General features: G+C 46.7%; 1 protein-coding gene across 1 annotated transcript in view; it reads left to right on the top strand.

Annotated features, from left to right (window-relative positions):
• The window catches only part of LOC101410788 (C-type lectin domain family 4 member F-like), a 33,639-nt gene extending 22,445 nt beyond the window's left edge, over positions 1-11,194 (top strand). Inside the window, exons 2-5 of the mRNA XM_071208898.1 lie at positions 2,310-2,721; positions 3,175-3,343; positions 8,319-8,470; positions 10,295-11,194. Of these exons, the coding sequence (XP_071064999.1) occupies positions 2,310-2,721; positions 3,175-3,343; positions 8,319-8,470; positions 10,295-10,387 (826 nt within the window). The 3' untranslated portion in view covers positions 10,388-11,194. The remainder of the gene's footprint in view (positions 1-2,309; positions 2,722-3,174; positions 3,344-8,318; positions 8,471-10,294) is intronic.
• The last annotated feature ends 1,326 nt before the right edge of the window (positions 11,195-12,520 follow it).

The raw sequence follows: 12,520 nt of genomic DNA, 5'->3' as shown, positions 1-12,520 counted from the left end.
TCCTCTGGCTTCTTCCACTCAGCATAACTATCCTGAGTTTCCCCCATGCCGTGGCGTGCACAGTAGCTCATTTCTTTTTATTGCTGAGTAGTGTTCCATTTTATGGCTACGCCACGAGCTACCCAATTAGCTGTTGATGGGATTTGGGTTTTTTCCAGTTTTTGATTTCAAATAAAGCTGCTGTGGACATTCATCTATAAGTCCTTTTATTGAATAATCTTTATTTTATCATGGGTAAACATCTAGGAGTAGAATGGCTGGGTCACAGGGTATGTGCATGTTTAACTTTTTAAGAAACTGCCAAGTTGCAAAGCGGTTGTAGGATTTATAGTGCCACCCACAGAGATGAGATTTCCTTCTCCTTCACATCCTTTTCAACACTTGGGGTGATGGGTCTTTTTCATTTCAGCCAGGCTAATAAGTAGGTATGTAGTGATATCTCACAGTAGTTTTAGTTTGCATTTCTCTAATTACTAATGATTTTGAGCATTTTATTTCATGTAGTTAAATACTTCATCGAAAAAAGATTTATCTGTTCAAACTCTTGTCTAATTAAAAAATGGGTGTGTTATTTTGTTGAATATTGAGAGTTCTTTATGTATTCTAGACACAAGTCCTTCATCAAATGTGTGATTTGCAAATATCTTCTCTCAATCTGCTTGCCTTACCCAAGGTCATGAAGATATTCTCCCATTTTCTTCTAAAGATTTTAAAGTTTAGGTTAAATTTTCATTTTCAGTTAGTGTTTGTGTAAAGGTGTGAAGTTTGGAGGGAAGTTCCTTTTTTTTTTTCAAGATTTATTTTATTTATTTATTTCCCCTTCCCCCCGCCCCCCTTCACCTTCCCAGTTGTCTGTCTCTGTGTTGATTCACTGCCTGTTCTTCTGTGACCAGGTCTGTCTTTATCAGCAGCACTAGGAATCTGTGTTTCTTTTTGTTGCATCATCTTGTTGTGTCAGCTCTCTTGTGTGTGGGTGGCACCACTCCAGGGTAGGCTGTACTTTCTTTCATACTGGATGGCTCTCTTTACGGGGTGTACACCTTACACATGGTGCTCCCCTACAGGGCACGGCACTCACTGCACGCATCAGCACTGAGCATGGGCCAGCTCCACATGGGTCAAGGAGGCCCGGGGTTTGAACCGTGGACCTCCTGTGTGGTAGGTGGACACCCTATTTGTTGGGCCAAGGCCTCTTCCCTGAAGTTCATTTTTATTTGTTTGGATATTACTATTAAATTGTTTCAGCACCATCTGTTGAAATGATTATGCTTTCTCCACTGAATTGCCTTTGCTTCTTTGTTGAAGATCAACCTGGACTTCCTTTCTGTTCTTCTCACGCCTCCAAAGGCCAGGTGGTCTCCCACTTCCCCTAGCCAGGGCTTGAGGAATAGGGGAGGGGTCCTGAGGGGAGGATGGAACCAGGCGGTGACCATGGATGTGTGAAATTGAGTTCTTGCTCATGAGGAGAGCCAAGGGTGATGGCAAGACCAGGGGCAGTGGCCGCTGGGCTTGCTGGGAAAGACCCTGCAGAGGAAAGGGCTGCAGTTTCCTTGAACGGCCCTGGCGGCCAAGATCTCTCACTCAGGGCTCTCATATCCCCAAATTGCTCTGAAGGGACTCTTGTCCTCCGTTTTCTGTAGGGGTGCCCAGCCCTTTCAGAAGCAATCACAGCTCAGAGGCCCCGGGTGACCTGAAGGTGTGGCACGCCTCTATCATAGTACTGTGGATTGAACGGGGCCTTCTGCCAGGAGCACCTATTTTGTTCCTATGGTTTCCCACCCCCGACCCCCCTGGAATTCGTAATCAGAGAATTTATGTTTGTGGTCTACATGGTTTTCAGGAGTAACAATGACGAATCAAGAGGCTCAATGGTTGTTTTACAAATACAGCTCAGAACAAAACAGGGGCCTTATTCACATCTTCTTTTCCTCAATAACTCTTCTAATGGTGAAGTTTCTGTGGAATTAAACTTCCACAGCTCTAAATTGTATAATGAGTTATTCTCAAGTTGTTACAATGGCAAAAGAATCCAAGTCTCACCAGCATGACTTTGGGGTATGTGTGGGGTAGGTAGTTTACTGTAAGCAAGAATTTCAATTCTTTCGATCTGTTAGTTCTGGTGTGATGGCTAATTAGGTCTTTGGCTATTGTTTGGTCCAAGGTCAGGGGGCCACAGGCCACTAGGGGTGCTCTCAGGGCCATGGTGTAGGCATCTCCCCACGGAAATCTTCAAGAACACGCTGGTAGATCTTTATGCTTCACCATGAAATGGGCCTCTTTGCCTGACCTCTCCATTTCCTCCATTGCAGGTTCCAACCATTTTGGCGTGGTGGCCGAGATAAGGAACCTCTCCAGCTATTTAAAGAACATTCTAGCACCTTGGCTGTGGAGATGCAGATGCTGAAGTACAAGGTGGACAATGTCTGTTCTCAGATCCAGATGCTCAGTGGCCACCTGGAAAACACCAGTGCTGACATCCGGATGGTCAAAGGAGTTCTAGAGGATGCTGGCACCTGCCATATCCAGACCCAGATGTTAAGGAATTCCTTGGAGGGGGCTGTTGCTGAGATCCAGGGCCTAAGGAGAGCTCTGGAAAAGGCAAACACATTGAATTCCCAGACCCAAGATTTCTTACAAAGCAGTTCAGAAAACACCAGCTTTGCACTCTACATGTTAAGCCAAGACCTAGAAGATGCCAATGCTGAAATTCAGCTGTTAAAGGTAGGTTTACACTTGGCAAATAGGAGCTTACAGAATGCCAGTGTTCAGACCCAACTTTTGAAAGGCAATCTGGGGAGTGTCAAAGTTTTAAGGACCCAGCACCAGGTGTTAAGCAGCAGTTTGGAAGGGCCCAATGCCGAGATCCAGAGGCTCTGGGGAGCTCTGGGAAATGCAAGTGCTTTCAATTTGCAGACCCAGCCCTGTATAAAAGGCAGTGTAGACAACAGCACTTTTGAGATCCAGTTATTAAGAGGTCCCTTGGACAGGGCTGATGAAGTGATTCAGTTGTTAAAAAGAGATTTGGAAACTGCCATTGCCCAGACCCAAATGGCAAAGGGCGGTGTGGAGCAGACAAAAGCTGAGCCCCCAGGAGTAAGAGCAGAGTTGGAAAATGCTAGGAGAGCTTTAGAGACCCTAAAACAAGGAATGAAGGGTGCTGCCTTTAATTCCCAGACCCAGATGTTAGAAAAGAGATTGAAGGAGGCACAGGATGAGATCCAGAGGCTAAAAGTTAATGTGAGTAATACCAACTCACTAAGTGTGAAAATCCAGGAGCAGGAGAGCAGCCTGGAGACCCTCCGCACAGCCTGCGCTTCACAGGAGCAGCTACAAAGGACCCAAAGTAAGTGGTAGGGAGGGTCCACCATGGGGAGGGCGGAGTGGTTGGGATGTTTCTGCCCCTTTAGCCTCAAGCATGTGTCCCTTCTGGGAAAGAGCAAGGGTGGTGGAGAGAGGACAAATCCAATGAAAGCGGCTCCTCTGTTGCCCAGGCGGTAGCACAGAAGATGTGAGAATCTATGTCCTTACTCTCAGGTGGCTTATAATCTCTCCACCAAATTTCTCCTTTGGCAAAGCAGATCTTTGTGATGAAGGCATGTGGTAATGGCATAGTGCGCTTGTGGGGCCAGACAACCTGTTTGTGACTTCCAGCTATCACAAACGGTGTGAACCTGAGCAAGTTCCCTACCTTCGCTGAGCTTCACCTGCACAATGGGGGCAATAGGATTTGCTTCACAGGGAGGATCAAATGAATCAACACAGGTAACACACTTAAGCTAGTAGGCAGCATTCACGCATGTGTCTGACAAACTTTCATGAACATCTACCACGTGTCAAGGGGTTAAAGATGAATAAGACATGACGCCTGCTCTTGAGAAGGTTGGGAGATGCAAGATGGAGACAAACCTGTAAGCAAAGTCATATAGATTGGTGAAAGAGGTGTTAAGTTAGAAGCAAGTACTGGGAACTGAGAGGGGGGAGTCAAATAGAAAGGGGAGAAGGGACCTTTTGTGGAAGGGGGGGGAGGAAATCTACTTATCTGTTATCTATCTATCTAATCATCTATGTAATCTATCTATGCAAGTTTAAAAAGCAAAACCTTAACTGCATGAACTCACTCAGACATTTTATATTCTATTCTTTAAAAAAAAAGAGCAAAGCATGTAAAAGCTGATAAACCAAATTTATGACCCACTAATGGGTCAGCGATTGCAGTTTGAAAAACACTGGGTAGAGGGGTGGCCAGGGCTGGAGAGACACACGCTAGATTGGAAGGGCTCTGAGTGAGCTTGGCTTTCATCCTCCAGGAAATGAGGAGCCACTGAAGGGTTTTAAGGAGAACCCTGAGGTTCTGACTTGAGTGGTCAAATGGAGGGGTCCCCAACTGAGAAATAATGGAGGAAGAGGAGCAGCAAGATTTGCACATGCTGGCTGTGGTGCACTAGGGGACAGCCAAGTGGACGTCACCTGCAGGCTGTCTGGAGTTGAGGAGAGAGGCCGGGGCTGCAGACATAGGCTTGGGTGCCCTGGGTGTGGGGGTTCTGGTTGCAGCAGTGGATGTGGGGGATTGCATGAGACAAAATGCAGAAGAGTGTTGAGGGTGGGGCCAGGAATCAACCTTCAGGAGGCAAGAAGGGAAAGATGTGTGTGTGTACCAACTGAGGACAGGGGAATTGGGAGATGTGCATGTGGGAAAGCCAAAAGAGGAAAGAAATTCCAATGGGAGCAGTCAGTTCTGGCACATGCCAGAGAGGCCATGTAAAATCAGAACTGAAAAGCATCCACTGAGGCTGAGCAATTAATAAGTCATTAGAATGAAGTTTCAGTGGAAGCCAGACCACTGCTGTTGGCCGTGAATCGATCAGGTATATGAGTCTGTCAAGGAACAGAGCTGACAGGGAAGGAGAGACGAAGGGAACAGTAAAAAACAATGCACATCATCTATTTCTCCATTACAACATGTTTCTATTAATTATAAACAGTGTGGCAAATATTGAAAAATTGCAAGATGAGAAAACAAGCATCTGTATTGCCATGAAAATTTGCAAGACTTCCATGTGAACCCCTGCTAATATTTTGGTGAACTTGAGAGAGTGTTTCTAGAATCACATAGGCTTCAGCTGAGGTTTACAGAAAGGAAACAGCAAAGAGGTGGATGTTGAAGATAGGGGAGGAGAGAGGGAGGAGAGTGAAATGCACGATGAGTGATTGCCCTTGAAGAGGGTTGGGATGGTACTTGAATCTCTGAGGCTGGGAAGGGAGCAGGTGTGGAATTTGGTGAGCACCCTACTGTGCAGATGTGGGAACACGAGACTGCGAGAGCTGCTGTTAACCACATCTGTTTCTGGGTGGCATAGGAGGTCACTAGCTAAGGAGGAGGATGCCTGTAGGGAGCTGGGGGAGAGAAGGGATGGTTGGGAGAAGCTGCTGGAGAGATGGGAGCTGAGAAATGAGGACTTGGCAGGCAGTGCCGAGCCCCTGCTCTTGGCCCCTGTTTCCAGTCGAGTCTAAGGAATCATTGGCCATGCGGACCAGTTCCTGGAAGTCTTTCCTCCTTCCTGCCTCTCCTCGAGCTCCACTGCTGCCCTTCTGCTTTAGTATGGACTGAGAGGTGCTCCATCCTGGCTGTGCATTGGGGTCACCCAAGTACATGCCTGGGGCTCATGTACAAAATGTTATGGACTTTGGTCTGGGATGCAGCCTCAGCACCACGAAGTTTTAAAACATGGGCAGTCAGGGTGGAGTATTATTTAACTTTTTTCTTAAAGGGCCAAATAGTAAAATTGAGACCTGTGGGCCACAGTCTCTGTCAGGGCTCCTCAGTGCTGCATCTTGCACTGCTGAAGCAGCCAAAGAGAACGTGTAAATGAATCGGCGTGGCTGCTCCAATGACACTATTTATAAAAAGAGGCTGGTGTTGGGCCATAATTGATCCTCCCCGGGTTTAGATGACTGGTTCTGAGGCTTCAGAGAGCATAAGAGTCACACGCGGCCTTGGTAAAACAGACTGTTCAGATGCAATTTCTGGAAAAGCAGGTCTGCGCTGGGCCTGAGAAGGGGCATTTCTACCAAGTTGCCAGTTGGCGCGATGCTGCTGTTCCAGGGAACACACTTTGAGAACGCGTGGTCCACGTGGCCTGTCTCTTCCTGAGATCTTTGCAGCTGGGTTCTGATGGATGTTTCTGGTCCAAGCAGGGTGGTCTTTTTTCCCTGTTGTATCTTCACATTGCACCACATTGAAATATTTATAGTGCAAATCTGCACCATCCATAAAACCCTTCAGAGCCTCCCATTGCTCACAGGGAAAAATCCAAATTCCTTGTCATGGGCATAAGATCTAGTGCTGGCAGCCTCTCCAGGCTCTTCCCCCACCCCTTGCATGCCGGCCACACCCCAGGTTTTGCACAGATCAGCTTGTGCCATGCCGTTTCCTGCCTGCCTGCCTTTGCACCTGCCATTTCCCCTGTCTGGAAGGCTTTTCTTGGACCTGATCCCCTGGCAAACTCTTCCTCAGTATTTTTGGGTTTTTTTTAGTGTTTTTCTGATTAAAAATTTAAAAAAATATTAGAGCAGTTGTAGGTTTACAGAAAAATCCTGTAGAAGGTAGAGAGCTTTGACCATGATTAACGTTTTCCCTTAGTGGGTACTTTTGTTACAATCGATGAACCAATATTATTATAATCTTATGATTAACTATAGTCCATAGTTTAGAGTAGGGTTCACTCTTTGTATTGTACAGTTCTATGTTTTCTTAAAAAATATTTTATTGTGGTAATATATATATAACATAAAAGCTCCCATTTTAACTGCTTCAGTATATACATTCACAATATTGCGCTACCATCATGATCTTTTCTGGCTGGAAGCTTTCCTTGGCCCCAAACTGAAACTTTTTTTTATTTTAATTTTTTTATTTTTTATTGACTTTGTAATAATATTACATTAAAAATATATATGTGAGGTCCCATTCAACCCCACCCCCCCACCCCCCCTCTCCCCCCCCCAACAACACTCGTTCCCATCATCATGACACATCCATTGGATTTGGTAAGTACATCTTTGGGCACCTCTGCACCTCATATACATTGGTTCACATCATGTCCCATACTCTCCTCTATTCCATCATGTAGGCCCTGTGAGGATTTACAATGTCCGGTGATTACCTCTGAAGCACCATCCAGGGCAGCTCCCTGTCCCGAAGATGCCTCCACCTCTCATCTCTTCCTGCCTTTCCCCATACCCTTTGTCCATTATGTCTACTTTTCCCAATCCAATGCCACCTCTTCTATGTGGACACTGGATTGGTTGTGTCCATTGCACCTTTATGTCAAGAGGAGGCTCAGATTCCACCTGGATGCTGGATGCAATCCTCCCATTTTCAGCCAAACTGAAACTTTACCAAGTAAGTATTAATTCCCCATCCCCCACCCCTCAGTTTTTTTTTTAAAGACTCATCTCAAGGAACATCTCATCCCAGATTCCCTTGCTAAGCCCCCCCCTCCAGCCCAGGTGACAGAGACGACACCCTGTTTCATGCCTCTATTCTAACCTGCACGTGGCATTTACTTAGTGCATCTTCCATCCCCTTCTTACATCTGTCTCATTTCACAAGACTGTAAAATCCTCGAGGGCATGAATCCTGTCTTATTGGTCTTTTTATAACAGTCCCTGGCTCATAGAAGCTAAGGAATGTCGAACAATGAATGTATGAATGTTGAAGATATGAATGAAGAAATGAGTGTTGTGGCTCCATTTCAATAGCTGCGATAGAGATGATACTAAAGAGCAGAATGTGGTGACAAGGAGGGAGGAAAGAGCTGAGACTTGGGGCTCCTGGTGACAGGATGAGCTCTTAGTGTGTGACACCTGTGAGGGCAGGTAGAGCAGGTGATGAGGAAGTCCTGGGACAGTCCTGGGTGTGGGCAGCCAGAGTGGATGAAGATCAAGTCAAGGAAGTAAGGAAGACTCTGGATGGATGGACAACTTCCTCGAGAGATGGTGGGAATTGAGATGGTAGGACTGTACGGTGGCAGCAGTGAGATGGGAAATAAAGTGACAGAAAGCACATGTCTCAGAAGAGAGTTTTTCTGGGTAGCAGAGCTGAGTGTCCCAGGAGTACTGAGCCAGGCGTCTTGAGCTGCTGCTCCCTGGGGAATTGGGTAGTGGGACAGGGGCGTGGTCTCAGCAGCACTTACCCTTGTGGAACTGAGCCTCAAGGACGTGGGCCTCAGTGGCCAGCCGCTGGCGGGTTCAGGAAGGCCAGCTCTGGGACATCTACCATCAGCCCCTGGTTCCCTCTCTTCCCACCTCTGCTCCAGCTCAGTATGTCCAGTTTCTCCAGGATTGCTGTAAGTTCTACTGTCGGAGCTTGCATTACTTTTTTGATGTCAAGAAGTGTTCGGAGGAGGCTGAGCAGTTCTGTGCATCCCAAGGAGCTCACCTGGCATCGGTGTCCTCTGAGGAAGAGCAGGTCAGAGCTGGGGGCTTGGGGTGGTTCTGACAGGGTTGGTGAGTGACAAGAGACTTTGGTGCTTTGACCTTCCTCCTCTAGGGTAGGGCACAGCCTATAACCTTCATGTCTCCAGTCAGGCAGGGAACAATATTAAATTCCTCTGAGCACCTTGCACTGGAGGCAGAAACCTGGACAACAAACCCCACTGTCCTCAATGAGCGGGGAGATTCTCAGAGGTGGACAGATGCCAGCAGCAGGGCAGGGCAGAGGCGGGTGGCGGGGCAGCACCCTGAGAGCGTGAGGGAGCATGCTTTTCCCTCAGCCCCTCAGGTCCCTTTGGGCTTCCTCTCCAGTCATCAGGCTTGATTTTTTTTTTATCACCATCCCCCTTGAGGCTTGCTCGCTGTCTGCTCTGTGTCTATTCTCTGTGCATTCTTCTGCATCTCTGTATTTATTTTTGAATTTATCCCACCCCATCCTTGAGGCTTGCTTGTTGTCTGCTCTCTGTGTCCATTTGCTGAGTGCTTTTCTGTGTTTTTACTTGCCTTGCTTTTTGCTGTGTCACCTCGCTGAGTCAGCTCTCTGTAGTGCTTGTAGGCCAGTGCTCTCGGTGATGTGTGGGTGAGCCTGCCTTCACAAGGAGGCCCCAGGACATGAACCCAGGGCCTCCCATATGGTAGATGGAAGCTCAACTGATTGAGCCACACCTGCTTTCCCAGTCTTGACTTTTTTAAATGAAGAAGTTGAATGTTCTATTAGTAGGATAATAAGCAATAGTTACAATATTATATAAGGCTTATGATAACAGTATTACCCTTAAATTACATAATTTTCAGAAGTATTTTTTGTTTTCAGGTCATATTGTGAATTGTGAATATAATAACTAGACTGTAGCCTAAGTCACAGAGTGCTGTGGAAAAAAAAAAGAAACACCCTGTATTATGGTTATCTTCAATCATTTGAAAGTTTATTTCAATAATGTAACTGCAACATGTAGCTTTTCCATTGATATTGCTACAAGTCGCCATTTTAAATCTCTATCCACCACAATTTAAAATAACTATTCTGGAATAAGTTGCTTCAGATTAGTTTATTTTCATTCCTACATAGATTTTACGTATTTCTCAAATGCTCCTTCACTCCTTAGTTGAACAAGTTCTGAAGTTTACTCAGTATCTTCTTGATCAGCAAACCACCTGGGTAACAAGATTTGTTGACAAGTCCTGGATTTTCTGCAACACTTCATAAATTTCTGTTGGTTCTCCTGATAGAGGAGAATAGAGTTCGCTAGTAGCTTTTGCATTTTCTGAAGCACCCAGCTCATCTCATTTGTTCAGTTTTGTCCCAACTTTGAGAAGACTAGAGAGAACACATGTCCCAAAGCTTCCTGTGCAAAACTGCCGAGTCCCGCGTTCCAGCACTGTTTTCTGCTGTTATCTGTTCATGCTTGCCTGGGAATTTCTGCCCTGAGAGCAAAATGGGCTGGTGCGCAGTGTCCGGGTGGCACCAGCACCCCCCCAGACACCCCCTGTTCCACAGGGGTGCAAGTCAATCTAAAGGGGCCCTGTCTGATAGGGATCTGAGTGCGAGTTCTGGGGTGGAAGTTGAAAGGCCCTCCCCTCTCCTTTCCCCAACTTGCTGCTTCACAGACACCCTCCCCATCCTTGGATCATCAGTGACTCAGGATGTCCTCAGCAGACCCAGGCCTGCAGGCATCGCAGTTCTGTCCCTGTTCTAGGGCTGCAAGGGGACTGGGGAGCTGTGTCACTTTAGCTCCATGTGCCACAGCAGGGACAAGGGCCACTGCCTGTGTCTAGCTGAATAATGTCCCTCTGTTTCCAGGTTTTTGAGCAAGGAGCAGCTGGACAACTGGACAACGGGAACGGGCACACGGAGGACTGTGTCCATCCTCAGCAGATGTGGAGTGATGTATAATGTGATGCCACCTACCAGTGGGTCTGCAAGAAATCCGTGGGCCACAATGTGGCCTGAGGGCAGAGCAGAGCTGACAGGTCCCTCCCTGCGGCCAGCTCTGGGCCTCTTCTGTGCTGCCTGTGAGCCTCCAGCCTCTGGCCTCTGCTTGCTCTCTGGGGCTTCCACTTGGCCTCCTGGGTGTCCTGCCTTGAAATGTTGTTTAACCCTTTGCAGTCAGGATAGAATAGGGACCTAAGGAGGAAGGGGCAGAAAAACCTAATAAGCCTGGCAAGAGAAACTGAGGCATTGGCCTGCTGGCTAGCATGAATGTGCTGAGCACAGGGGCAAATTAGGAAGGGGCAGCTTACAGCACACACTCTGCAGCTTACAGCACACAGCACACACCCAGCGGCTCTGTGATCAGGAGGCAACCTCATTACATGGCGGAAAGAGGGACAGGGCGAGGGGGGCAGCACCCCCACCCCCACTCACTTTCAGGTTACCTCTTGCCTTGTGGACAGTGACCAGAGGCCAATCACCGGTGGTCCGCACAGCCTGCAGAGCTCGAGAACAACAGCCAGAAGCCAATCACCAATCACCAGCATCCCCTAACCCAGCCCCTAACCCATTAAGGGAATTGGATCACCTAGTAGAGTTCCCCTGCTGTGTCTCAAGTATGCCAATCAGGGCACAACTGGAGACCTGTACCCCCATATATCATGGGACCCCAGGGCAGAACTTCGCATTTCACCCCCTTGCCTGCACCCCTGCAGGTGCACTTTCCTTCTCTTGCTTCACCCCCAATAAATTCTTTGCTTGCCTGATTAATTTGTGGCTCATCCTTGAATTCTTTCTCGAGAAGAAGCTTAGGACGTCGATACTGGCTCTGATCACACTTTCAAGACGTTGACCCCATGTAAACAGGGGGACCAGTGGTGTGCCCTGGTGTGCTCCTCAGTGTCCACCTCCAGAACCAGCATAGGCTGTCACACAGCAGATCCTCAGTACACTAGATGAGTGAATGAAAGCCCTTTGTGTGTTTATTTATTTTTTATTCTATTTCTCTTTATTAGAAAAGACATGAAAAAACATTTGGGTCCTTACTGAAAATGCAGTTTTTCTTGTTTTCATTTCATTATTGTTGATGCAGACATTGCACATCTCTGTTAGGACATGATACTTTATTCTGATTAAAGAAGGATCATTCTTTGTTCCAAACACAACAGTCTTGGATACACTCTCAGGAAAATTGGCTATGCTCTCCCTAAATCAGTTCCTTGTTTCCATTGCTTAAGGCAGAATTCTAAGTGGGATATAACTTGGGGTTGAACTAAGGTGACATTCTCACCTTGTCTAGGTAAAAGGCTCACTAGGAAGCAGATGCATCAGCATTTTGAACTTCTCACTACTTCTAGTAAAAGAGGTTAGAAGGCTTGCTTCCTCCCGGGGTCAGCAGCACTCTGGCTGGCTGACAATCCTCAGGTTCCTTGGTTTTCTGATCTTTTGGAGATGCTCTCTCCTTTGTCTTACAGCTTCCATATACTTCCAGATTCTAGCTCCTCCCCTTGGCTTTTGCTTGTTTCTCTCTTATAGCCATTGTGTGCATGCACAGGGAACACTATGAAGAATTCTGGAGACAAGCCTCTGCAGCGTTCCTCCTCTGTAAACTTCCACTGCTCTCGTCTCCTGAAGCTCCCATCCCACTTGGCCCTTGCCTCAGCTCAGCGAGACTGTCATGCCCCATTTGGAAACCCCCTTCTTGCACGACCTGATCCAGAAAGAGCCTCCAGGAAGAAACGCAGGGGGTTGGAAGGCTTCCTTGTCTCAGTTTTGCTCTTTCTGTTCAATGTCCAAAAACAATTATTTCATCTGTTTTGTCTAGTTCCTAGTTGCTCACAGCAAACGGGCTAGTTCAATTACTCCACCATAACCAGGAGTGGAAAATATTCTGTCTTTTATGATATCTTTTGATGAACAGAAACTTAATTCTATGGTATTCATGTTTATCAATCTTTTACTTTATGGCTTCTTGGATTTTTCTTTTATCAATCTTAGAAACTCCTCTTCTGTCCCAGGTTTGAAATAACACTTTGCTATATTTCTTCTAGTACCTTTATTTAAGTGTTTGTTTGTTTATTTTTGCCTTTATATGGT

Source organism: Dasypus novemcinctus, chromosome 17, assembly GCF_030445035.2.
Source record: "Dasypus novemcinctus isolate mDasNov1 chromosome 17, mDasNov1.1.hap2, whole genome shotgun sequence".
Classification (NCBI taxonomy): domain Eukaryota; kingdom Metazoa; phylum Chordata; class Mammalia; order Cingulata; family Dasypodidae; genus Dasypus; species Dasypus novemcinctus.
The sequence above is the reverse complement of the archived record's forward strand: the minus strand, read 5'-3'. Positions and strand labels throughout refer to the sequence as shown.